General features: G+C 48.5%; 2 protein-coding genes across 6 annotated transcripts in view; both read left to right on the top strand.

The window, feature by feature from the left end:
* The window catches only part of Sntg2 (syntrophin, gamma 2), a 105338-nt gene extending 82878 nt beyond the window's left edge, over nucleotides 1-22460 (top strand). For 2 of the 5 annotated variants that reach the window (XM_013504329.1, XM_013504332.1), the window contains 5 exons: nucleotides 2513-2632; nucleotides 3326-3532; nucleotides 7409-7501; nucleotides 13030-13140; nucleotides 22200-22460. In XM_013504329.1, the coding sequence (XP_013359783.1) occupies nucleotides 2513-2632; nucleotides 3326-3532; nucleotides 7409-7501; nucleotides 13030-13140; nucleotides 22200-22331 (663 nt within the window). In that variant the 3' untranslated portion in view covers nucleotides 22332-22460. The remainder of the gene's footprint in view (nucleotides 1-2512; nucleotides 2633-3325; nucleotides 3533-7408; nucleotides 7502-13029; nucleotides 13141-22199) is intronic. The other 3 variants (XM_013504330.1, XM_005404340.1, XM_013504331.1) reach the window with 3 other exon arrangements.
* Nucleotides 22461-25891: 3431 nt separating this feature from the next.
* Tpo (thyroid peroxidase) overlaps nucleotides 25892-27268 on the top strand; it is a gene marked incomplete in the record, with an annotated part of 45259 nt that continues 43882 nt past the window's right edge. The window contains 2 exon segments of the mRNA XM_005404339.2: nucleotides 25892-26083; nucleotides 26756-26856. Of these exon segments, the coding sequence (XP_005404396.2) occupies nucleotides 26763-26856 (94 nt within the window).

Below are 27268 nucleotides of genomic sequence, written 5' to 3'. Positions count from 1 at the left end.
AAAAGTTTAACATTCAAACAGGAGTATAGTTTATAGAGAACACCCAGAATGGGAATTTTGTTGTCTAATCCAGAATATTGATAAAGGCCATTTAATTGAGAATAAAACGTTTAACCAGCAGTTCTATTCTTGCCAACATGTTAGTTCTGAACATGGTTCCATACCTGAGAAGAAATTACTAGATAAGTCTTCTCTTAGGCTAACAACAAGACGTGGCCTATCAATCAGAGGGGATAATCAACTGTTTTTTGTTGAGGATGTTTTTTAACACTTAAGTACAACTCTGACTGCTAAAAGCTTTTATTTAAGCCTGGACCGGACTGACCAGAGCAACTAACGAAGTATTCCACTCCTATTAGAGGAAGAGTCCTCCGTGACTAATAAAGGTCAGCATTTCCTCCCTAATGGTCACTTTAAGCTTCCAGAGTAATCTGATTTAGTGAATGAGAGGCAGTCTCCTTGGCCTCTAGGGGGCCTGTCTTGCTGTCCCCTGGGACGGCAGTGCAGGGGCAGCCTGGTTCCCTCAGGGAGATCTGAGGAGCTTCGCTGCCTGGTGCCTTGGCCCCGTGCTTGTGGGCTGCTGGATCTATGAGAACAGAGGCACCAGGCCACCAAGGCAGAGGTGCAGGGTTATTTCCCTGAGCAGAAGTCCTGGTAAACTGCTGGTTTTGTAGAGAATTATTTACAACACATAATTGCACAGTGAATTTGGGCATTGAAAGGAAAGTGTGTGGGAGGAAACAACAGTTCCCTTGCACTGTTCCAATCCAGGCCCTGGAGGAGTGGGGGCCTCGTGCCAGGCTGGCTGGGGTTCTGCTGGGATGCAATCTGAGGCTGGCACTCCTGCCTCCAGTCTTGGGGATGAGGGTGCATGGCCAGGCTGACCTGCCCCTCTGGAGCACCTGAGCTGGTGGGGGCCCCAGTGCAGGAAGAGGAGACCCACTGCGGGAGGGCTGAACACACAGCCATCTCCGACGCTGGCCAGTTCAAGCCCTGGCTCCAGTGCTCAGAAATGGATCCAGCACCATTAAACCTCAGTTTCCTCCTCTATAAAATGGGATAGTCATGCCAGGCATGATAGTGCATGCCTGTCATCATGGAACTCTGGGAGGCTGAGGCGAGAAAATCACGAGTTTGAACTCCACCGAGGCTTGCCCAGACAAAAATTGTTTTTTTTCCAGTACCAGGGATTGAACTCATGACCTTGTGCTTGCTGGGCAGGCACCATGCCGCTGAGCTAAATCCCCAGCCCCGCCCAGACAAAAATTGAAAAAAAAAAAAAAGGAAGGGCTTCAGATGTAGCTGAGTGCAGAGGTCTTGGGTTCAATCCTTAGTACTGAAAAAAAAGAGGAATGGTTAAAAAAAAAAACAACCCTATATAGGCTATATTTTATGATCTGTCTGTATGAGTTCTGTTCATCCAGTGGGAAAATGACCATGAGCCCTTGCCATAACACAGTGGTCTCTAAAGGTGGCCTTTCTGGGCCACTGAGATGTCCTTCCTGGCCTCCAGGTCCTGGTTACTGTGCTTTCTAGCACCTCGAGGCCAGAGCAGCAGAAACGCGACAACTCTGATTACCTGAGACAGGGGCTCCCAGAAATAGATGAGGAAATGGCACTCCTCAGCCTTGATCATGGTTGTCAGCTTAATTGCAGGCAGCCTCTGGCTTGCATAGAAAGAAAAGCACCATTCCACTGCAAGGGACACCCTGTGACAGCCTGGGCATTGTCCTAACGTGAAAATACCCAAGCCTACATTTTCAGGAAAATTGAACTTGCCCATGTCTGGCTCAGGATGAAGACGGCTGTCTTTCCCTGGATTCTTCCTGTGCTTCCTCACATAGCTGAGGGAATTCTCTGTCCTGAGGAGCAATTCCCAAGTCCCAGCTCCAGGCTTGCCTGGTTTCAAAGCGCATCTCAATCCTCCCCCATTCCATGCATTAGAAAGGGCACCAGTGTTTGTGGGACCCGCACTGCGTTTCAGCACTGGCTCGCCCGCTGCCTGAGAGCAGCAGCTTGGATAACCCCAACACGGAGAGTAAGGATCCCTGAGTAATTTTCTAAATTCATGGCTGGAGCAAAACTGCATGGAAGTCAAACAGGCAGAGAAGCCCTTGCTGGAGGGTTTGGGATGGGGAGAGACTGAGCCCTATCTCTGAGCACCATGAGGTGAGGCAGTTTGCAACAGGAAGGTCACAGGTATCTGTGTCTTCTACCCGGCCCTAGCCTGAGGAGAAGAGAGGCTGCCTTCAGCAGGAGGTGGGCTCGAAGTCTGCAGCCAGGAGCCCACAAAACAAGGCCTGAGTCACAACACAGAGCTGAACCGTGTCCTGTGAGCAGGCAGGCACCCTTCCTTGCGGTGTAGGAGTGGGTGAGCCGAAGACAGCAGGTGGAGAGGGAGAGGTGTAGAGACAGAGAATACAGAGATAAGGAGATAGAGACAGAAAGATGGAGAGAGAAAGAGCCAGCAACCAGGTGTGGCTAGTGGGACTCTGGCTTACCGTGTTGACAGGTGCGGACACCCAGCTGCTCCACTGACACTGAAACCAGTGAGTCTTGGCGAAGATGGAATTGGGATGCTGCTGCTCCCTGCTCCTGTCCTCGGGGGCTGCAGGACAGCAGGGCATGGCTGGTTTGTATCTTCTCTGCCGTGACTTTGCTTGTGGGATATTTCATAGTATTTGGTCAGGGTCTTCCAGTTCACATGACTGGACCCTGCCTGAGTCCAAATCCTGCTTCAGAGTCTTCTGTTGTGTGACTGAGACCCGTCATTCCTGGAGACTCTCTGAGAAGCTGAGAAGTGTGTTCTGGGATTGGACCCAGGGCCTTTGCACTGAGCCACATCTCCAGCCCATTTTTATTCTGAGATGGTGTTGCTAAGTGGCCAAGTTGCCCAGGTTGGGCTCAAACTTCCAATCCTCCTGCCTCAGCCTCCTAGAGTGCTGGGATTACAAGTGTGCACCATTACAGTCAGGCTGGTGGTTGGTTTTATGCTAACCCTGAGTACAGAAATAGCAAGATTCATTGCATCTTTAAAATGAATGTAGAAAAGCAAGGTATGGATGCCAGTATCTTATTTATCGGGGACAGATAATCAGAGGTCGGACATCATTTTTTTAGGGTTTACTCATGGGCTACTTCCACACCAGTGAATGCAAAGATGCTGCTGTGGAACCTGCCTGAAGGGTGTGACAGGTGATGCCCTCTACCAGGCAAAGGGGACACCCCAGCCTGTCCCCCGGAGCCCTGCTGCATGGCAGTTGGTCTCCACAGTCTGGCTGCAGCCCTGCAGCTCTGACCCAGTTCCAATCTGCCTGTTTTTCAGTTCTGGGTGATGGATGACTACTGGCTGCAAGCCAATCTCTATCTTGGGCTGCAGGACTTTGACTTGGAGGACCAGAGACCATACTGCTTCAGCCTCCTGGCTGGCCAGGGGAAGAGCCACATCTTCATGGTGGAGCTGGGCACGGAGCTGGCCATGTGGGAGAAAGCATTCCAGAGAGCGACGTTCTTAGAGGTGCAGAGGACCGGGGTGAGCTTGCGTGCAATACACAGGGCATAGTGATTAGGATGTAGGTAGCAGTGATGTCAAAGAGAACCGACCAAGGGTGGGCAGAGTTCATCCACGTCATCTTGCAGAATGGTTGTTCACCCTGTACCAGGTGCAAGCAGGAAATGGGAGCTCCCATGTGGCAGAAGGTGGCAGAGGGCTTTGCATCTGTGTTTATGCCTAAGGTGAGGAAAGGGCTGAGGCACTTTCCATCCAGTGTCCTGAAAGGTGAAACTTCTGGCTCTGCTTACCCTAGACAAAACTGTCACATACAGGACAGCACAATGTGTCCTGCAGGGACTGTAGTATGTCATGTTCTAAGGCCCTTTGCAGCCAGTCTTCTCAACTATAATGGTCCAAACAGGAACGCCGAACAGCCTATGTGTCTGAGTTGCTTCATCCTTTTTCATGGCAGCAAATAAGCTACTCTCAAATTTAAATGTGTATGAGCCGGATACAACGTGCTGTGTCCTCGTTGGTTATCATGGACAGTAGGATTCCTTAGTGGGACATACACTGCTAGAAGCTAGCATGACAGGAGATAATGAGGAAGCGTGTCACAGAAGGCCTGGGGTCACTGCTGCTGGTGTTGACAGCTCTAAAAGCCCAGATTTAGCAGGGAAAGACGGCAGCTGCATGTAGATACATGCATGCATGTTAAATGTGCAGATCCGGCGGGCTGCTTACCTGCACCCCCGTTGCCAAGGTGTATGCAGGCTCCGGGATAGGCTGAGCTGTGACTGCCACGCAGACGCTGTCCTGGGTCAGGCTGTGCGGCAACATCACACCCACAGGTCCAGGGGACACACAGGCCAGCTCTCCTCCCTGCTCACCCAGCCACTGCCCCCTCGGCTGGAGGTGCCAGACTTGGGGCTGGCCCTCGTCACAGCATACCCTCCTCCAGGACTTGCTCAGACGCATGGTGGGTGTTATAGTTTGGGGTTATTCTGCGAGGGGAAACAATACAGGACACATGTTTTATAAAATTATTTACAAGTCACCCAAAGAATCATATACAAGAGAGTGCAGTGAAGATGTCCACACACTAAAGACTGAAGAATGCAGCTGAGGGCCTGGATCCCATGGTAATGTCCTGCGTGAGTCCAGCTAAAAACCTGAGCTTCTCCAGGAGACCGGCAGTGTACCATCTTCCCCTCCGGAGCCAGGAAGCGAGGCTCAAAGTGAGGACCAGAGCTCCCCCAAAGTGAACCAAAGCCATTCTTGGTGCCAACAAGGTCCTGAGCTCCTCGGAAGATGAAAAAAGCTAAGTTTATCAGGAAAGCCGTCATGCTGAGCTCATCGAAGAGAACCAACAGCTCTTTACAGCTTCTTCAGCTCCCAACAGCCTCTCTTCTTCTTCTCCCGTTCTGCCTCTTATACTGCTGGCAACAGTCCCCAGTTGGGCCTCCCACTCCCAGGACCACACTTACTTGGTTCAGCTGGGGGTTATAAGTTGACCACCAGTTGTCAGTCCACTACAGTGGGTTTTAGCTGTGGAGAAACCAACCACAGGAAGCGTCTGCATCCCTGCAGGGCTGTTTGCTGCAGAAGCTAGACTTCCTGTGTCACTTTCTTTCCAAAGACTACAGCAACCACTTTGTTTCTAACTTCAAACTGGAGATGGTCTGTGCCTGGTGGCAGGCAGAGGCAGCCTTCCGGTGGGGACAGTTGAAGAGCAACCAGCTGCTTGAAGAGGAGAGAAAGATCTGACATTTGGTGAGGACAGAGAAGGCATCGAGTTGCCCAAGTGGATTCTGCAGAAAATACTTCCAAGGGGCTGGGGATTTAGCTCAGCGGCACAGCGCCTGCCCAGCAAGTGCAAGGTTGTGAGTTTGATCCCTGGTACCGGAAAAAAACAAAAAAAACCAGAAACAAACAAAAAAAGAAAACACTTCCAAGATTCAAGGTTTGGCTTTTGAGTGTCTTGGGAGTGACTGAGGCAGAAACAAACATGGCTGAAACTCAGGAGAGCTGGCCACCCAGGCCCCTGAGGGCTCCCTTCTGAGGTGAGGCACTGTCTACATATCTAGGGACCAACTCGCAGTGCCAGCGGCTCGGGCCTAGACCCAGGGAGGATGGTAGCCCTTGGACTGGCCAGGTGTACTCATGGCCCAGCCTTCCCCTTTCTCCTTCCATGAACCTTGTGAAATAGAGCTGCAGATGGCAGTACAGATTGTGCAAATCAAGGGCTGAACACACACATACACACACACACACACACACACACACACACACACACACGAGCAGCTGTGAGAATTACATCCATGTTAAATAATACTCCAGGCTTTCTGCATATGCATGCATTACTCAACTATAAACTAGTTCTAAGTGTCGATTTACTTTCACTAATGAGACAACTCAAGTTCAGAAGGGCTATGTGACTTCTCTAGGGTCACCTAGTGGTTAAAGCACCCTGGTATCATCCCTCCTAAGAATTTCTATTCTGCAGGTCATATTCTTTCTACTAAAATACGCAGCCTTCCGAGTGACAAAGAAGGAAAGGTGCACAGGTCCCTGGAACAGGACTGGCGAGTTCAGACACAATAAGCCATAGCCTTCCTGGTAGATTTGTGAAGCAGATTTCTTTTCTCTACCTGCTATCTCTATTTTTGCTTAATTTGTTAGTTTTTCCCCACTATATGCTGACTTTGATTTTATTCCAGTTCAAGACTGAATTTAAAGTCTGTAGATGTGCAGACTCCTAGGTTGGTGACAGTGACTCCTTGCTGCTGTGGGCTGGGGGTGGTGGTTCTCCTGTCCTTGTGGCTGGGCTGTGGCTCCTCTGTGAGGATTTCTGAGCAGTGGCCCTGCCCTGCTCCCTGCCCTGCTTTCACCCTTGGGACACGTTTCTTCATGGTGGGACACGTTTCTAATCCTCTAGAGGGCAGCTTGGTGGGTCACCTGCCCATCTCTAGCCTGGCAACATTATTGTAAGCAATGTTATTTAAAATAAAGTCTGACAGCCAAGAATAAACCACTGGGTTTTCCTCTGGCTGGTATCTAACATGATTGCTGTCTCATCTCTTGGAATATTTGGAAATTTTAACAGTTGATGTTTAAAAAGCACTTTTAATTGAACTGTGCAAAACATAATTTTCTCGAACACTAAAAATTAATTTTGAAGGTAAATTATTAAGAAATACCAGACCTGAGTTATTTTTTTAAAATCTGCTACTGTTCCTGAGAGGATATATCATACCATATGGAATGCCACATAGATGTTTTATTGCTTCTCCTGAAAAAATAATACATTAGGAGGACATAAAAGAAAGTCAATGAAATATTAAATAGTGTTCAGATTAGATTTATGGGACTCATTAAAAGACAATTATTGGTTCCCTACCAGATGCTCCCATTTAATTACACAATTAAGTCTTAGATTATTTTCATTATGAGCAGGAAGCATAATGAAACTCTAGTTTACCTGGTCGTTATCAGATACGGTTTGGCAGCCAGGTTCATTTTAAGTTGAAACCATCAATATAACTGGATTCCACCGGAACTCATCTGCAGCCCTGGGATTCGTATCCAGAGTGCAGGAGCAATGAGGCTGACCCTCGAGAACCCAGGGCGTCCCCGGGGAACACAGTTTTCTTGGGCTGTTGCACTCATTTGTTTTTAGTGAAACAGTGCCTATCTGGACACGGCTTTTCCCAAGCTGAGACGTCTGCCTAACGTCACAAAGCAAGAAGGGACTGTCCTGAGATCAGCCATCTCTACAGGCTCCTGGGACCTGGGGTCCTCCAGTTTGCACATTTAGGCTTTAAAAACAAATCTTTTGACTAAGGCGGTTAATATGACAGCTACCTCAGTGAACAGGACTACTCATGTTTTCTCAAAATTAATGCTTTTTTCCAGTCCAAAACATACATGTGCAGCTGGCAGGGAGAGGTGCTGTGTTTCACCGTGGACTTCGCTCTGGGATTCACCTGCTTCGACAGCAAGACGAAGGTGAGACTGATGGGTCCAAGCACACTAACACTGGGGACGTATCTCCTAGCCTCCCAGGAGTGTTAAAGCTGGAAAATGCCCCATAGGGCGACCAGCGCTGAGGCTTGAGTGCGGTGTCTGAGCTGAGCCTGCACATACCCTGTCTTTCACCCCATAGCTCAGGCCTCAGGGTTCTCACGAGCCCTGAGCCCATGTAATAGAGAGGCCACCTTGGTGGTGTTTGTTGACCACGGTTCCCATCAGGGTGGAGCTGGGGGAGGAGGAGGCACAGGATGGGTTTTCTTGATCCTCTGCAAGGAAAGACCCAGGGCATTAAACACTTTGAAAGGGAACACTGACTACTGCTGGCTTCAAACCTGAGCATTTCCGGTGCTGTAACCCAGCACCCACACACGTGTATTCGTAAACTGGTTCTGGGAACTGGATGCTGCCCTGGAGTCCAGCTTTCCTTGGCCTGGAGATGCCGCTGTCAGCAAAAGTAATGAGCTGCATCGCCATGAGTGCGTGAGTCCCCCTTGGCACAGACGTGTTGGGGAAACATTCCACAGAGACCAGGAGCATGGTTTGTTCTGTGATCATGCCAGACTTTCACTTCCTGCTGACCAAGGATGAGTGCAAAGGGAAAGTCCCCGGATGAAGGTTGCTGCTGTCAGCAAGCAAAATGTCAACCCATTGAGTTTAAAGACCTAACCGGCTTTTCAGGCAAGGCCTCCATTGGGCAGTATCTTGTTCACAGAGTACAGGTTGGTTCACTGTCCATTGCTTTTGTGGAAGGGGTTAAAGCAGAAGTACCCGAATTTCCAGGCCTTGGGCTGCCTGTGCTTCTGATGGTTGCTGTGAAACTCTAGTTTTTATGGAAATCTGGTCTATTTGGGGATTTTCCCCCTTCATGTGAAGTTTGATCATGTGGTACCTGGTAGGAGTGACTCCATTTTGGTCTGGTATTTAGGGCCTCAGGTGGAACTTAGCCCCAAAGAGTGACCTCAGCCAGGCTTGGTGGCGCATGCCTGTAGCTCAGCACTCGGGAGGCTGAGGCAAGAAGTTCCAAGTTCAAAGCCAGCCTGGGCTACATAGTGAGATCCTGTGAAAAAGAAAGAAGGAAGGAGTGGAGAGGAGAGGAGAAAAAAGGCCAGGGAAAGAAGGGAAAGGAAAGGCGAGGCGCGGTGGGGTGGTTGGGGCGAAAAAGTCACTGAACACCAGCTTAGTGAGCGCTGCGATGTGCACAGGACTTCAGCTGCCTGCATCTTCTCTGGCATCACGGCCAGGAGTATAAGCACAACCTCAGCCTCTGCTGGGATCTTATCTACGCTGAGTGTAGCTGCTTCTCAAGCCCCTGAAAGCTGAAAGTCATTTTCTCCCAGCTGTCTGAGCTTTCAGTGAAGAACCTTGGTGCTGACTCCCACGAGCTCGGGTCTGCAGCCTGCACTTTGAAGCTAACCCTTCCTTGTGGGACCTTGGCCCTCACTTCTGCCTTCTCCATTCTGATAGGGCAAAGGCGTCTGCCAGGATGAGGGCGCCCACCTAGGTGAAGTTGGGCCGTGTCTGGAGACATTTGTATCCTGATTTATGGGACATTTCTCCCGCATCAGGGCTTTGGGTGGGTGAGCCCAAAGGTGCTGCTCAGCACCCCAAAGTGCACCCCAGAGATCATTGGATCTAACGTATGATTAGCCCAGAGGCTGAGAAACACTGAGCTGGATGGTGAAGTTGCTTCCTCTCCAGAATTCTGGGACTAGAAAATTTATGAAGGCCAGAGTTATTTTACTTCCAGGGAAATTGTTAGGGTGTTTCCCATTAGGGGTACACATAGTATTTGTAGTAATAACGTGGGATTTACCATGCTCACACACACCAGATAATCACCACCTCACTGGCACGTTGCCCTGTGAAATCAGGCCATTTGTGTATTATTTCTGAGCCACAGCTAGCCACAACCTGGCATTAACTGAAGGCCTGTAAGAAACAACTTGCAGCTCTGAGGTACAGGGCTTGTTTAGCACATGTAAGCCCTTGGCTTTGAGCCCCAGCACCAATGAAACACATAAATAAGCCTGATGACTCGGATCTTGACAATCACCCAGGTTTTCATGCTAGGTATCTACATGGATCTAACCTCAGACGCACACACAGGTTCCAATTTCAAAATTCTCTATTTCTGAACTTGCCCAGGAAAGATGAGCAAGATGAGCAATTATTACCAAGCACCAGTTCATCACCAGACCATCCGCTGTCTATGTTCAACATCAACAAAGAGTAATTGAGCAGGAAAAAAAAAACCATGACTGGCAACGGAAATGTTTCCTGCACTTACGTAACAAGTGAGAAAACATTCATTAATTCTTGTTTGAACATCATTAGACAAGAATGAGCTAGACCACTGTTCCAGCTGCCAGAAATGAAAGACATTGATGCCCAGAGGACTGTCACTTGCCGTGTCTAGCTGGGGGTTGGGACACTTAGCTTCACAGCTTCTCTAGCTCTGTTTGGTCAGACGGATGTCCTGTTTCTGTCATAATTAAACTATAGCTGGAGAGAAGCTAGAAACAAAGGTGGAGCTGGACAAGGAAGGAGGGACGGCTGGTGTGGGGACATTAGGCCACCAAGTGGTGACAATGCAGAAGAGGTTGGAGAGACAGGAAGAGCACAGCTCCTGCAGACCCCAAAGTGAAGAGGGATTGTCCCACATTTTTGGACTGCTTGAGGGCATTTTCAGAAAAGAGACTCACCTCTACATGTTGCCTTCTATTCCTGATTTCCTTTTTCCTTTCTGGATGAATGCATTCGACTGGTAGCAGCAAGATTACAACTCCTCCTCCGGGGGGGGGGATGGTGCGATTGTCACATGGGCTTGGAGCCCGGCTCAGCGCTCCCAGAGCCGAGTCCTTCAATTGGCTGGGACCACATAATCCTACGGGTTGAGTTGAGGCTTGTGGGGTGAAACAGACCAGTTTGGGAGGAAATAAGAGGAGAGGGAGTTGACTTTCTTATAGGAAAGGAAATGAAGACCTGGTTTGTTTGAATGGGCAGAATAGAAGGGTTCTCTAGGCTCCCCAGGAAATTGCTGGGAAGGGAGCCCTGCTTGAATCAGGAGTTCCTGGCCCCAAGGATGGATTCAAATCTCACTTTCTGTCGCCAGTACTTTAAAAACACATCTTCGTTACAAGAGAAGTGAGCGCTGGTGATCGTCGTTTACAGCACCTGTAATCAAAGTGTAAACATTAGTATGCTTCACATAACCCATGTTTATCTATAAGCCTGTTCTTCAATTCCTAAAACCTCAGAAATTTTTTTCTGTCTTTGGAGATGGAGAACTAAAATCAGGACCCCTTCGGCCTTTATTCATTGGATGGGATGTCCACAGCCCACCTGCGGCTCCAGAGACCCAGTCCTCTTTTAAGAAAGGCTCAGGTCTTCAGATGAAACTGCTAAGCAGATGCCCTCTAGGCAAAACATGCAGAAATTACATCCATGATGGAAACCGTGTTCTTTTTCTAAGAAAAACTGCTTTATACTCATTACATGAGAGGAAATCTTAGGAAGAATGGAAACAGACCCCTCCCGGTGGATGTGGACAGGTGACTGAGAGAGTGCTGTCCTCCCAGGGGCCTTAGGTGTCACCGCATTCACCCAACGCAGCTCAGGAAGGGACAGAGAGCATGAGGCCTGTCATCCATGCCAACCCTGCCCTCTGCATCTGGGCCATTTTATAGTACATTCCCGACCAGGAGGAGCTGATGAAAGATCGATTTTATGCCCCTGACCAGGGCTATGGAATACGATTAGTACTGTACTACATGACTGACCTGGGGCTGGGGGTGTGGTTCTCAGAAGGAAACATTTTTCTCAAAGCAGCCGACACTGAGAAGTCACCTATAACACTCAAATGCAAGAACCTTGGGGCTCTGTGAAGCAACAGCACAGTATCTGTCACACAGGTACCTTTACCCCTTTTTGTAGAGGGTATTTTTAACAGCTGCTGATGGCGCTATGTAAAATGCTCTTTTATGTTAATCCTAGGATTTTATCCTGGGAAGGGGAGACCATGCTCAAGCCTTTTCCTTCATAATCCAGTTTGAGACACGTACTGTTGCTCTTGTTCCTAGACTTGTTTGGGTGTTGTGTGTTTTTTGAGGAGGGTGGAAACTCTGCACGCCCAGGATTTCCCTGGCTTCTGCTGGGGACATACACATAACCACAGGTTCTTCCTGGGAGCCAGAGAGTAGCTAACACCACACACAGCAGAGCATTAAATGGGTTGAGAGGGGTCACAGCCATTTCCAGCCTTCAGCTGTGCTGTGAGATGCCATGGGATGGGGCCATGTGTGGACCAGAGAGGGAGGCTCTGGGGAGAGATGGGGCCATGGGTGTGATGGTCAGCAGCCTTTCCATGTTGTTCATCCTTGGTGACGGCCCCCCTGTTTGCTGCTGGTGTTTGCTTCAATGTCCCCATGACTCACAGAAAGGTCTGTTCTGAGCCAGATGTGGTGAAACACACCTGTAATCCCAGCACTCTGCAGGCTGGAGCAGGAGGATTCCTAGTTTGAGTTTAGCCTGAGCAAATTATTGACCTTGTCTCTAAATAAAAATTAAAAGGGTGAAGGAATATAGCTCAGTGGTAGAGCACATGCTTTGATACTTGCCTGGAAATGCAATGCCTCTACCCAATTTCTAAGTTCAGTATAAAAGAAAGACATGGTTGAGAGACTTGAGGTCAGTGTGTGAGTGAGAATAAATAAGAGTCAGTGTTCAGGTGTGACTTAGGTTCTACGAAACATCCCCCTTTGCCCAACCTCCTGTTCTCTATGACACTTTGAGAAAAATATGCTCCTAAAAAATGCTTTTGTGAGAAACTCAGCCTATACCTTGCTAAAAATAACTGTCTTGTCTCATCAGAATTTTCCTGGGAAGATATATTTATTACAATAAAATACAGACAATTAAAGACTATCTTTTAGAGAAGACACCACTAAGTAGTTATTTGCCTTGGCCTCTTTTGATTAGAGTAGGAATGTATGGAGTGCCTTTCATCTCTAAGACATCTTTGTCACCCAGTGAATTTTGCGGTTGTGTTAGAGGTGGTGTGACCCCCATGTTGAGTGCTGACTCTCAGAGCCTGAGGTAGAGAGTTCCCCAGAGCCACAGCTCAGGTGGTGTTGGGTGGAACTAAGTTCTTGTTTTGTCTCCCACAGGTCTGCTGAGTCCAGGTCTGATAGAGGGTGTTTAGAAAAGAGGATCAGAGCTTTAGGACACTTTCAGGAAGCTGAGCCCAGGAAGCCCACGAGGCAAGGTAGAAGAACGAGGATGATAGATGGTTATGTGGCATAGGTGCTGAGGGGCAGACAGACAGTGCAGACAGGAGCAGCAGCAGACAGAGGCTTGACACCTTCCATGCAGAGGTAGACCAGATGGCTACAGAGGATGGCATTTATCTGTACACTTCTTAACTATTAACAGGTTTTTTTTTTTTTTTTTTTTTTTTTGTATAAATGAGCTCTGCTTTGGGAATAACTAATTCTGTTCCCTTACAGAATGTGCTCTGGAGATTTAAGTTCTCCCAGCTGAAGGGGTCTTCAGATGACGGGAACACTCGAGTAAAGCTGCTATTTCAGAACCCAGACACCAAGCAAATCGAGATGAAGGTAGGGAACTGACACGAGTGCAGACATGAACAGTGAGTGTGGAAATGTCCACGTGGGTGTGAACAAGATGGTCCTAAAGCTCAAATCCTCCTTAAAAGTCAGCAGAGACATGGCAGGACAACCTCTGTTTCCTACAGCAGTTTTTAATATTCTCAAATTGTGATTAATGAAACCTGTCATTCGATTCTACTAAAATATCACAAGTTTTTTAGTAATTGGTAGCAGGAAATCCATAATTTAAAATATTCTGGAGGTCAACATTTAATGGAAGAGCTGTATGAAATGCACTGAGGATTTGATGCTTCTCTATGACATTAAGAACAGATTTCTCCTTTCACTGGAAGGACTTTTGATGTAACTTTCCACTCATTGCTTTGTGATGTTGTTTTACTATCAACAGATACTGGGGACAGGGGACGAGGTACCAGAAAGCGGGAACCCTGGGCAGGCAGGGAGCCTGAGGGAGACTTGTAGTCATTTCATATTTGGGTTTTACCTGCATTGGCCTCGCCATCCTGGGTGAAGTTAGAACTTCCTTCCTTGGGTTCATTTGAGCAATCCGTTGAGGACTGTGGCAAGGCAAGGGCAGGGGATGTCACCTTCCCTGTGTCATACCTGTCACCCTTTTCACCGTAGTCTGTGTAAGAGCATGGGATGTCACTGTGGCCCTGCAGATATTGTGTCAAGTGTCCGCCAGTGGCTTCTGCAGAGTACTACTGTCCTCAGACACAGCTCTGGGGACATCGCACTGCTTGCCTGGTATCGGAAATGTCCTTCATTGGACCACATTTGCTCATTCAGTTTAGAGGTATTTTCTGCTCCTCCATGATCAGCTAGGTTTTGGTGACCTGTAATCACAAAAGGGCTGGTAGGGTCAAATAATCTAAACCAGACAGAGTTGACAGGTGTTGCAATAATTTGTGGCACCTGCTTCGAAACAGACTTAACTTCTTCTGCTGTTGAGTGAGTTTACAATCCAGTTGGGGAAGGAAGGAAAATCCCAAAAAGTTATGGATCCGACAGCCACAGATCCAGGGCTAAAAGTTGAAACAACTTATGGGAAAAAGGCAAAATTTCAAATATAACAATTAGCTTCACATAGATATGACAGTGAAACAGGTGGATATATCCTAACAAACCTAAGTAGCTAACTGCTCCTACCTCATCTTCCTCAGATCTCAGACTGCCCAAGTTCTCTCTGTGCTACCACAGGGCATGAGCGGGGGATGAGGCAAGGGGCAAGTGGAGATCTTACCTGTGACTGCAGAACAAAGACTAGGGATTCCTGTGGGCCCTGGAGGGGACTACACAGGTGAGGAGCCCTAAAGCTTCAGCACAAGACAAGTAAGACCCCAAGGAGGATGGGATGACTTTCCACTCTGGCCTAGAGAGGAGAAATGGACCACAAGCACCCAGGATGTGAACCACCTTGGTCATTTTGAGAAATGACCTTTGCCAAGCTGAGTTTTTGCATTTATTAGAGCTCATGAGAGAACAGAGAAGGTGTCTTGGTTACTTTTCTCTCATTGCTGAGACAAAATACTTGACACCCAAAATTAAGGAGGGAAAGGTTTTTTTTAGCTCACCGTCTGTGGAGGTTTCAGTTTATACTCGGCTGGCTCCAGGGCAGTGTGGCACATGGCATAGCGCAATCATTCATGGCAGTGGAAGACAGCAAAAGCAACCAGAACAAAAAGGAGGGGCAGTGCAAGCAGCCTTTTTCCCTCCCTTACATTGTATGCAAACTACCTGCCCCAGGGCAGGTGTAGTACTCACATCCATAATTCCAACATTGGACCATGAATCAATCATAAACTCTAAAAGCCTGCCCCATGACTGCATGAGGCATTGGGGGAACACTCAGACACAAATTGTAACATTCCACCCCTGTTCCCCCCAAAGACTCATGTACATCCCTTTATGCAAAAGGCATTTTAGTCCATCTCAAGAGTTACCAAAGTCCTAACAGTTTCAGCGCTGCTGAAGAGTCCAAGTCCCAAGTCTCCTCTGAGATGTAAGGCAAACTCTTAGCTGTGAGTCCCTGTGCAGATGAAAGGTTAGACACTTCCCACATTCAGTGGCACAAAATAAGCAGTACCATTCCAAAAGGTACAAATAGGGGTATACAGAGCACTGGGACCAAAGCAAGTCCAAATTCCAGCAGGGTTAACATTATTTCCTGTAATTCCATATCCAGCTCTGAAGCAACTTGTGGCACATTGTGAGCTCCAAAGGGCTTGCGTGGTTTCACCCCTGTGGCACTTTTGGTGGTTACAGCTCCCATGGCTTCTCTCTTAGGCCTGCTTTGCTCCGTTCTTGCAGCTTTCCCAAGATGATCTACATTCCAAGCTTTTCCAAACTTCTGAGGTCTCCACTGCACCTTTCGCTTCATACTCACAGCTTCACACATGGCCCTCTCAGTGGCACACTGCCTGGCCTTGCAGGCCTTATGAAATCCAGGTGGAAGCCTTCTTAACCTCATTTTGTATGTGCTTACAACCAGAGCCACATGGATGATGCCAAGGTCTGCTGCCACCTGGAGCACTAACCAAGCTTTCCCCTCTCTTGGCCATAGGGGTTGAGTGCCTGGATTGCTAAGCACTCTGTATCCAATTCTGAGGAACAAATTCTCTGTGCCCCCACCATTCTGGAACCTGGTGTGGCCGCTGCCACCCCACCACTCTGGAATATGGCGCTCTGCAGCTTTCTCCTCAAGGCAAGATCTTTCTTCTTTGCAGTTTTGAGACAGCAAGGGTGGAGACTTGCTTCTCCAAGTGATGCCCTCAGGCCATCTTTTCTATTCTCTTGTTCCTCCTCAGTAAGGAGATCTCCTCATCTCTTATCTTTGCAATCCACAGCTTTACTGGAACTTCCTTTCCAGCCAAACTCACATTTTAAATTATCCTGCTAGGCTCTTTGCTCTTGATTCTCAATATAAATCTGGCTAAAAGCCCCCAACAATAGCCATGCCCCTGCCCCAACATTCAACTGCCTTGAAATATCTTTTGCCAGATTAATTAGTCCACTGCCCTTAATCTCAGTCTCAGGCAAAGTCTCTGGACATGAGCAAAATGCAGACAAACTTTCTGCCAAACATAACACATATTCTGCCATAACACATATCATCTGGACTCCAACAACCAATGCAGTCCTTCATAGCAGAAACGTCCCCAACCTGGTCTTTACTGGCAGGATTTCTATCAGCCCTCTGGGCTTCTGAGCTCTGACCAGAATCGCCCAGACAGAACAGTCAAAGGTATTCTAGTGCTACTCTTTCAGGTGACATCTCCAACAAACCTTTCCAAACACTTCCCACAAGCCATTTCCAAAGGCTCTTGAACCACATGGTCAGGTATAGTCACAGCAACGACCCCACTTCTCTGGTACCAAATTCTGTCATGGTTACTTTCTTCTCCTTGCTGAGACAAAATACCTGACACCCAAAATTAAGGAGGGAAAGGTTTATTTAGCTCATTCAAAGGTTTATTTAGCTCCCAACAGCCCATACTCGGCTGGCTTTAAGGCAGAGTGGCACATGGCAGGGGGCAACAGTTCATGATGGCAGAAAACAGCAAAGGCAACAAGAGCAAAAAGGGAGGAGTGGCTGCAAGCAGCCTGTTTCTCTCCCTTACATATGCAGACTACCTGCCCCAGGGTGGGTGTAGCACTCACACCCATAATCCCAGCATTGGATCATAGATTAATCATAAACTCTAAAAGCCCGCCCTATGACTGCATGTGGCTTTGGGGGAACACTCAGACACAAACCACAGCAGAAAGTTACACCTGTGAGATTCTTGAAGTCAATGCCTTTCTTAGACAGAGAGCCCAGGACTGAATTCTAAGTTGGGAATCAAAGCTGTTGCAAAGGTGGGATGTGAACCACATGTCTTTACAAGTAATCAGGAAAATTTTGTTACTTTAATCTGTCTGCTCACCAGGAGTTTTAGAGAAGATGAGATCTCGATTGAATTTTCGAGTTAAAAGAATGGTAACTGGGAAACTGTGTTTCTTTTACTCCTCTGTTGAAATCTCTCTGATACTGAGCTGGAACACAGCCTGAGTAATAAGCCCAAAGAAAAGTTTGAAAGGAGACTGGGGGTCATCAAGGCTTTGGGAGCACAGAGGACAGCGCTGGTTCTTCTTCCACATCAGTTGCAAAACTCACACATGGCTTAGGAATTTGGGCTGGTTTCATAGTGGTTCCAATGGCTGGAAATTGGAGATTGTAGTATTTCTTAAAGTACTTGTTTTTTTTTGGGGGGGGCAGTCTGTTTTTCTGAAAAGAAAGGAGCATAGAGGCCTTGAACTGTGTGAGTGAATGTGTTGGTTTGGGGCTTATTTGCAAGGTGAACAGTACAATACAGGACACATATTTATAAGATTAGCTATAATAGTCACACAAAGAATAATATACAAGAGAGTGCAGGAAACCTGTCCACACGCTAAGACCAAGGAATCTAGCTGAGGGCCTGGATCGCACGGAAATGTCCTGCATGAGTCCAGCTGAAGACCTAGAGCTCATAACAGTGCCTTCCACGAGTCCAATTGGATGCCTAGAGCCCATAACAATGTCTCATGCAGGCCTGTTTCACGGATCTGCACTGGGAAGGCCCAAAGATCAGTGATGGAAGCTAGAAAATCTGTGCCGGCAGGATGAAGGATCTGTGCCAGGAGGCTGTGGGATCTACTCTGGAGCCAGGAAGCTATGCTCAAAGTAAGAACCGGAGCTCCCCTGAAAGGTACCACAGCCATCCTCAGCATCAGTGAGGTCCCGATGTCCTCCAGTGATCAGGAAGGCTGAGTTCCCATCAGGAAAGCCAATGTGACAAGTATCTCCAGGAGACTGGCAGTGCACCATTTTCCCCTCTGGAGCTAGGAAGCAATGCTCAAAGAGTGGCACCATTCTCAGAGCCAACAAGGTCCCAAGCTCCTCGCAGGATGAAAAGAGCTGAGTTCATCAGGAAAGCCAGGATGACAAGCTCCTCCAAAAGAATCAATAGGTCCTTACAGCTTCTGCCAGCTCCCAACAGCCTTCTCTCAGCTCCCAACAGGCTCATGTCTTCTCCAGTTCTGCATCTTATGCTGGTAGCAACAATCCTTAGGTGGGCCTCCCACACCCAGTACCATGCTTACTCAGTTCAGTTGGGGATTGTAAGTTGGCCACCAGTTGTCAGTCCACTACAGTGAAGGATTTGCTTTCTACAGTGTTGTTTAGTTGAGCATGTTACCTTTATGACTTAGATGGTGAGGACAGGGGCTGGGGTGTGGGGCAGGAGGGGTTGACAGCATCCTGCCCAATCCCACAGCTATCTCCCGCTGCTTTTCGTTCAGGGCTTGCCCTGTAAGATTTCTGTGATTTCATTTTTCCTGAGATAGAGCCTTCAACAGGCAGCTGTGTGCTCCAGCTTTTATCTTCAGCAGGAAATTCAGTATTAGGGTGCTTAATAAATGTGTTTTAAATCAATAAATTCATGAAACGGAGGAGACTAGTACAGAAAGTACTGCTCAATACATCACAGAAGTCTTACCATGTCCTGAGGAGGACAATATTCCTTCCATCCCTAAAATGACATGTGTTAGTGTGTGCTGCTCACTCCAATGTTGAGTTCCTGGTGTTCCCACACGTGGGACAGCGATGGGTTGAAGAATCAAAGCAGTGTCGTAGAACAAGCCCATCCTTGGGAGAGACAGCAGCATTCACTTTTCACTCTGTTGCAAACTCGGCATCCTCTGCCGTGTGTTCCCAGGTCAGGACCTTCGTGCTGTCCTGAACAAAGAATTGAGTAGGACGTGTAAAAGGAGCAACAGGGTCAAAGATTTATGTGCTTCGAAGCAGCTTTTAAAAACTTCTTCTGGCCCATCAGCAGAGACTCTGTGCATTTGGCCTCAATCTGCTGGAAGCTTCTCTCTATTTTATTTCTTTGTGGGTTTCCATACTTCTATACCCTGAGAAACATTCTGCCTTCGCAGACCTTTCTTCCATTTGACAGCATCACCAAGGCAAAGGCTCGGTTGTTTCTGCTCAAAAGGGTCATTTGTCTTCATTCCTTCACATTTGTCACTGCAGAAGCACCCCCAATCCCACCCAAACACAGGGAGGAAGAAGCTCAGATTAGGCGGCAATGTCACCTGTGCTGGTTTTGTCACCGCAGTAACAAATCACCAAGACCTGGTGGCTGATGAGTGCACGTTAGTTGCCTCATACTTCTCCAAGCTCCTATCGAGGCTGCCGTTGGGGTGTGGGGGCCCTCGCTCCTCCTGGACACGCTAGGGGAGGAGCCATGTTCTTGGCTGTTCCAGCTTCCAGAGGCTCTGTCCCTTGGCTCTGCCCCTGATTGGTCCCACTGAAACCGTCCTTTCCTCTCCATCTTCAGGGACAAGGATCTTGTGTAGGGTCCTGGACCGCCTGCCCATCCTGCCCTGCTGGAGCCTACTGTCAGCCTGTGTCTTCCCACCAGCGCTCCCGTGTGGGCAGTGAAGGTTCTGCAGGGCTTGAATCAAACCTGCTGGTTTTCAGAGGCCCTGGGCATCAGGGAAAGGGGGTGTCTTGCCTTATCCCTTGGCATTCTACTTACACAATTAAAATAGGAAAATATCATGAGTTTTTTCTTTCTTTTTCTTAAGTAAAAGCTGTCCTTAGGGGACATTTTTTTTCCTGCTCATTACAGAATTAAAGATAATTCACAGGCTGCCTAGTTGTTGAGCGTCTGGACAGAATGGAACTCATTCACCACTGTTCCCTCAGATTCCTGGGTTTCAGCTCTGTTGCCTGAGGCTCTGCATAGGGCTAGGTGGGTGTGTTCACACTGTCTTTGTAGCACTTTCCAAGATGTTGCAGTGCGGCTTTAACTTGCAACACCAGAAATAGTTGTTGCTGCTCTTGGGCTTGTTCATTAATGCTGGTGGCCATTGGCTTCTTGCTTCATTATGTTGTGCAGTTATTGGATAAGTCTTGGGAACCCGTAAACCATTTGCATATATGAGATAAAGCTCCTTAAACATACCCAATTTGAATGGGATGGCTTTTTTTTCCCAGGTTCCCTTTATGAAGGCCAGTAGTTACTATTTGGAAACATGCAGAAATTGCATTACGGTATGTGTCAAGTTTGCGAGAGTCTTGTGTTTCTTCTGGAAAGTAATTTGGTTTTTCTGTCTCCTGGGAAAGGGTCGCAATGAATGAAGGTTTTCAGTGTGGCCTTTGGATGTGGAGAAACCCATGGGCCCAGCTTGTTTTGATATCAGGCACGGTGGGCACGTTGCAGGCTCCACAGATGATGGGGCAGGTAACATTGCTGAACCAGCCTTGTGTGTCCTTATGAATGGACATAGGCACTAGAGGCGTTTCCTGAGCATCTCGAACATTTCCCTATCCTCAATGAGAAGCCGTGAAGTCAGTGAGCTGATGGTGTAGCTGACACGGTTAAGCTCCTTTCACCTGCAGAGCTGCAGTTTAAATTGGCAGAAACAGTGGAGGCCTCCTGCGTCCACAGCTAGGAAGGGGCAGCTCCAAGTACAGTGGGACCCGATCTGCACAGAGTCCTTCTTCCCTGTCTCTGTTGGGTGCTCTCATTGTGGCGTTCCTGTCCTACAAATGCTCTGGCCCTGTAGTAGCAGCCCTACTTATGCTTGGCCATTCTGTGGCTGTGCAGGTCCTGGACCCCTTGCAGTCATCCTGGCCACCTCCAATGGGACGGTGGTTGGCTTCCATGTCCCAAGTCCCAGGGAAGGGGCATTTTCTAAAAGGAAGACAGATGGGGAAACTGGGGGTTGAACTGGCTTCTCCCTATAAGGTCACATCATGTTAGATATTCCATCCTTGGGTTATGGAGAAAAGCAGCTCAGAAAGGGCCTATGCAGATGTTGGTGAGGTAGCCTTGCCTGGTGGTGAGCAGCCACCTTCCCACTGCTTGGGCCTCCATGGACATGGCAGGGCCCTGCCCAGGACGCCTAGCAACTCAGCTATGGTACCAGCACGCCAGGATTGCTCTCTGGGAAATGACAGCCTTCCCATTCACGTCATCGCAGCCGCTTAGTGGTCAGCATTTGCTGAAAGTCAGTAAACAGGTTGTCAGTGAGTTAGCAGGCACATTAAAGGGAAGTATACCTGTCCCAATCCCATTGGAAGTTTGTTAACCTGATGCAGAGGAGAGACGAATCAGGAAGATGTGCGCAGCACCCCCTTTTCTGCCAGGCAGGAGGGGTGGCAGGATGGGAATGCTTCGTATCCCACAAGCATGCAAGACTGCTTTCCCCAGAAGCAGCCCAACTTCTAGAAGCAGTGTAGCCTCTGTTTTGGCTTTGAGGTCCATTGTCACTTTGTCAACTCAGCATGGGGACTTCCTGTGGGAAATTTGTGGGGAAAGGATGATTCTAGTTGGTGTTATTTTTGCTCTGCAATGATATGATTCAGGACCTCTGAGCTGACAGAGTGAAAGTCCTGGAGTTTTACTGTGTTTTCTTTGGGTGTAGGTGTCCCCCTCCCCTTAAGCATCATTTCTCCCTGTTGACATGGAAACAGGAGCAAGGAGAACCCAGGTCTGTGCCTCTTTGTGGTCCTCACCCTGGGATCACTCAGAGCAGTACTTGTCTTTCCAAAAATGACCTTGTGCCTGAAGTACGTGTGCAGCCAGGGTGAGTGCATGGTGGCCCTGCAAAGTCAGACAATACAGACCTGCAGTGGTGACAACCACGCCACAGTGCCACCCCGGCACTGGCAGGAGTTGGAAATACCATGATTACAATTTAGATCATCAGGTCTGACTTCAGCTCTGGCCTCAGCTGCTGGAGGACACAGTCAGGGAAGTGCATGCTGACCTATGCTGGGCTCAAGACAACAAACATTTTTTATATTCAGAACCAGTGTGAAAATACCAGGATGTCCACATTGATGGTGGCTGTCCCGTCATGCTACTCCATCTTTCACTCTTTACTGCACTTGGGCCATACTTGTTTTCACTCTCTTGGAGAATCTTTCTTGGGCTTCCAGGTACAGAGCTTGTTGACTCTGAAGTGTGCCCGTGTGACGTCTATAACACGCACCTCCCCTTCTCCCGCAGGAGCTGGAGTTCCAGGACCTGCCGGCAGTGCTGCACTGCGTCCATGCCTTCATGGCCTCCAAAGTGGCCTCCCTGGACCCCACGTTCCTGGACAGCCACAGCCTTGCCGGAAGATACCTTCACAGCAGCTAGAGTGGCTTCCCCCGAGTGCTGAAAATTGAAATTATTTTCTTAAGACACGAACTTTCCTGCACCACGTCGCACCTTTGTGTGATTTTATAACAAGGACAGAGTTGTGATACCAATAAAATGCGTCACTAGTTTGCAGCCTGCGTCTCGCTTGTTGAATCTGGAGCACAGGTCCCCTGCAGGGGGAGCCGTGGTAATGGGAGTGCAGAGTGCTTGGCGAACTAACTCGTTTAGATGTGAATGTGAAATATTTTCCTAACTCATCCGATCCAGCATGTACACTATTTTAGTTTTCTTGCTTCTCATGTTATTTATGACTGGTAAGGAGCGGCGCTTTCCTTTTTTTGCTGGAATTTACTGGAGTTCCTGAGTTTTCTTTTAAGAAGGATATGACTGGTGGGGAAAGCCAGGAGGGTGAGGGACTCTTTCTTGAGGCTGCAGGTGTGGGTGAAGCTCCGACCATGAAGAGCAGGAGCCTGGGAAGTGTGCGGTGCCCCGATGCTTCAACCAGAAGCCAAGTGCAGCTCCCAGGTCTGCTGCCCATGAGGATCTCAGCCGTCATCCACGGCTCCCACCACGCCTGGCTTATCTGATATAGGGGAGAAGGGACTCATTTCTAGCCTATCACATACTTACAGTCATTTCCTGTTAGGTTTGAAATCACATCCTCTTAGTGAGCCACACATCCATCCGTCTGTGCATGTGTAGTGTGTATGTCACATTAGTCCTTCTAAGAATCTCCTCCCGGCCCCACCCAGAACTGGGGACTAAACCCAAAGACTTCACACTGAGCCACACGCCCAGCCCTTTTTATTTTTTATTTTGAGACAGGATCTTGCTGAGTTGACGACTTGCCTGGGTGGGGCTCGAACTGGTGATCCTCTTGCCTCAGCCTCCCAGAGTGCAGGGATGACAGGTGTGTGTCACCAGGCCCAGCTCTTCATAACATCTCAAGGCTTCCCGAGGAACGGAGACTTCACACCAGCATGTTATGATTGTCTCTGTGCCATCAGCGTTCACGGCAGATGTTTATTTTCTTGTTTTAACTTCAACCTCCTATTAACAGGAGTGTTGGCAGCCACAGGGGTTGGGATTCTCCGCAGTGTTCCTCACAGAAGAGGTAAAGTTAGGTATCATGGTGAGCAGCTACCTTCCCGCTGCTTGGGCCTCCATGGATGTGGCAGTGCCCTGCCCAGGACGCCTAGCAACTCAGCTATGGCACCAGCACGCCAGTGCTCACCATGCCCTCCGGTTCCTGCTGCCAAGAGACAATTCCCATCCCAGAACGGAGCAGATTCTCATTTTTTCCCTTGGGCTACGAAGCCAAAACCTGCGTGAGAGAAGAAACTGGCAACAATTTCACATGGTTTTTGTTTAAAAACTCAGTTTTTAAAAAGTACCTTTACTGGATAACAAGGAAGTGAATAATGTCTTCCTGGGGAGAATTGATAGTAAAGTTTAGATATATACATAGGCAGATAGATAGATAGATACATAGATAGATGATAGATAGAGATGATACATAGAATGTTTTTCTAAAGAATATATAAAATTTTAAAAATTAGAAAATATCTATTGTCTTTTTTTGGGCACTGTATTACATAACCAGATCCCTCCTTTTTTTGGAAAGAGGGTGTTGATCACTAAGTTGCCCAGGCTAGGCTTGAACTTGCAATTCTCCTGCCTCGGTCTCCTGGAGTAGTGGGATTATAGGTGTGCACCACCACACCTGCTCAATAATCATTTCTTACAAAAGTAAGACAGAATGACCAGACATCCTCTGTCTTCCCTTTGCATACCAAGCCCAGGTTTCACATACAACGTAAAAATGTGGATGGGCAGCTAGGGGTGTCAGTGCACACCTGTAATCGTAGCATCCTGGTAGGCTGAGGCAGGAGGAGCGCAAGTTCCAACACAACCTGGACAACTTCATGCTAAATGAGACTACAAGGCATGCCCTCCACATAGCCCCCAGAGCTCCATTTCCTTTTGTGCTGATGTGGATGAACTCTGTGCCCTCAGTACTTCCCAAATACCCCTAGAAAGATGCTCACGGCAGCCAAGCACCTTCCTAAACTGCGGCGGTCACCACGCGGGGCCTCACCTTGGCTTAGACCTGTGCTCATTGCATGGCCAGGAAAGCAGGTCCCCTGTCCAAGTGGAGGAGCCTTTGTCTCCTCCGAGAAGGGGCACACACGGCGCTCACTGGGAGTGGGAAACTCACTGAAAGCCTTTCAGGAGCACACATCTTCGCTTGGGTTCACAGCAGAGAGAGCAGGTGGGTTTCCTTGTGTGTCTGTTTTCCTAACAAGGGCTGTAGTGTTGCCTTTGATTTCTTCTTAAGGATGACACATTTGCTTTCTACAAATCTCCCCAAACACTTCCTTTCTTAGGTTGTCAAGCAGCCTGGTGGATGTATTAGGGATTTCAGAAAAGTCAGGTGGGTACTTGTTCGTCTTTCTCCAAGGGTCGGGTCATAACACTCAATACAAAACTGAGTTTAGGCCTAGCATGGTGGTGCATACCTATCACCTCAGCATCTGGGAGGCTGAGGCAGGAGGATGCTGTGAGTTCAAGGCCAACCTGAACTACATGGTGGGATCCTGTCTCAAAAAGCTAAAATAAATAAATGAATGAATGAAAGAAAGAAAGAAAAGAAAAGAATAAAAAGAAAAAAGAAAACTGAGTTTATCCGAAAGCATGACGTTCCTCTACAGTCACTGATATTTCTATTACCTGTTGGAACCTCTTAAATTAGGTAAAAATAATTATGCAAACTCCATGTGTCTCTCAGGTGGAGGAAGACTGTGTTTGCTTGAAATCCCCATCTCCAGGGCTGCACTGTAGGGGCAAATCGTATGAGAACGTGAAAGAGCACCCCATGCGTGCCGACTTGGATATCCACAAATGCAGAGCTAGATTTGCACAAGCTCGAGGACCTAGGTCTGGGATTCTGTTTATTATGGTGGTTGCCGGGCTTGGGGACTTTCGGGGCCCCCTGGGAGAGTGTGACTGTGTGGCAAGACGGTGATGCGGAACTACTAGAGAGCTCCCGAGAGGAACAAGGCGTCCTTCTCGCTCCACGGAGCAGCTGAAGAGGTGCACTTGGTGTGTGAGTCCTCTGACGTCAAACTGCGGGATGCTTCTTCACAAGTCACAGTTTTCCTTGGACCACACAGATGGCCCCATGCCAGCCACGGAGACTCTGGAGGGCCAGGTGTGAGCGTCCGTGGGGGCCGGCACTTCAGTCATTCTAAGGAGCTGCAGGGAGCAGGGGTCAGTAACAGCCCAGAGTCACTAGGGGCTGCCACAGAGCACAGGGCAGCACCCAATCCACTTAGCGTTGCTGGATCCGTGTCCTTTTTCCTCCTCTGAGAAATAAGAGAGGAGACTGTAGGACTAGCAGGGGCTGGGTGAGCAGTCAACCTTGCTGATGTGGCCCCTTCTCTCCGCGCAGCAGGGACACTGGGCAGCCTGGCGCAGCAGTGACGCCTGAGCGTATCCTATGGCCGCCCCACCTCCTGACTGCTGGCGTGAATGAACATCAATGTGGGGCGTAAGTTTATGTGGCCGTGACCGGGTCCCAACCGCAGTGAGTCCCACAGCCAGGAGCCAGCTTGTCCGCACGGTGCCCACCTGAGCACACGGGTCTCTGCCACTGAGAGGGAGGAAAGGTTTGGCTCTGAAGCGATAGGTTTTTATTCCCTGGGAGAAATCTATCAGTGAAACTGCACAGTGGTCCGAGGGGCCAAGAGGCGAGCGTGTGTCCCTCCTCCTGGCAGAGCTGGGTTTCCTCAGCCTCAGGGTGCTGTGCTGGGTCAACCCAGAGAGCATCTGTCTCCAGGATGCCCCCTCCAAGGCACTTGTTGGTACTGCCCTGAGCTCCAAGCCTGGAGCTCCGAGCCAGCTGCAAAAGCCTGAGGTGAAGGAAGCAAAGATCTAGAAAGTGCAAAGGACGGAGTTGGAATCTCAGGCTCTGTCTTGACAGCTCTGAACTTCTGAAATCACTTCTGAGAATAGGAGTGCTGTGAGAAACTCAACAGCAGGTGGAGGATTTGATTAGCCATTGTTACAAACATTAAATTCCTAACATGAGTTGTCTGTCCCTCGGGGATATAGCAGGAGAAATAGATTCTTTTCTTCCCAGTAATTATTCCCTGTAATGTCACACTATTTGGCATGACCTCGGATTAAGGTAGGTAGTTGCTGAGATATTCTGGCAACTGAGCTGTCAAATGGGAAAGGGCCAGCTTCAAGTCCGTGCTGACCCTCAAGGTCTGCCCAGCCTGTGCCTAGCTGTGTCCCCCGATTAGAGGGCGAGCTCCTGCAGCGAGGACCAGGCACCCCCAAGAGGCAGGGGCGGGGCTGGTTTTGAACCAACCTCACATAGCCAGTGAGAGCTTGTGCTCCCCGTGTGCCCGTTTCAGCCTCAGGATGAGGAAGCACACAATTGTGGCCGTCACGCTGGTCGTGGTCTGTGCCGGAGTTCTCCTCCCTTTCATCTCGAGAGGCAAAGGACTCCTCTGGGGTAAGTAGCAATCAAAATGCAATTCTTTGACCTTATGAAGAAAGTTACATTTCCCACTTGCAAAAGGAAAGTGTAATGGTAGCTCCTGAGAGTCCCTTGGGATCTTTTTATTACATGTTTGGTTTCTGTCCCGCTTGGTTTGGTTTAGTTTCTTGAGACAGGGTCTCGCATTGTAGCCCCGGCTGGCCTTGAACTTGTGATCATCCTCCTGTCTCAGCCTCCTGAGTGCTGGGATGACAGGCCTGTCCCACCATGCCTGGCTTAGCGCATGCTTTGGTATGCCTTTGAGAGAGAAAAATGTCGTTCTTGTGTTTAGAAGGGTTAAAATAAAATTCTTTCTGAAAAAGAACTGATTTTCCTATGATTGCCACATGAAACAGTTTCACCTGTACCCATTCATGTACGTGGGTAT

Source organism: Chinchilla lanigera, unplaced genomic scaffold, assembly GCF_000276665.1.
Source record: "Chinchilla lanigera isolate Chin_1 unplaced genomic scaffold, ChiLan1.0 scaffold00086, whole genome shotgun sequence".
NCBI classification, from domain to species: Eukaryota; Metazoa; Chordata; class Mammalia; order Rodentia; family Chinchillidae; genus Chinchilla; species Chinchilla lanigera.
This window is presented reverse-complemented; position numbering and strand designations above follow the sequence as displayed.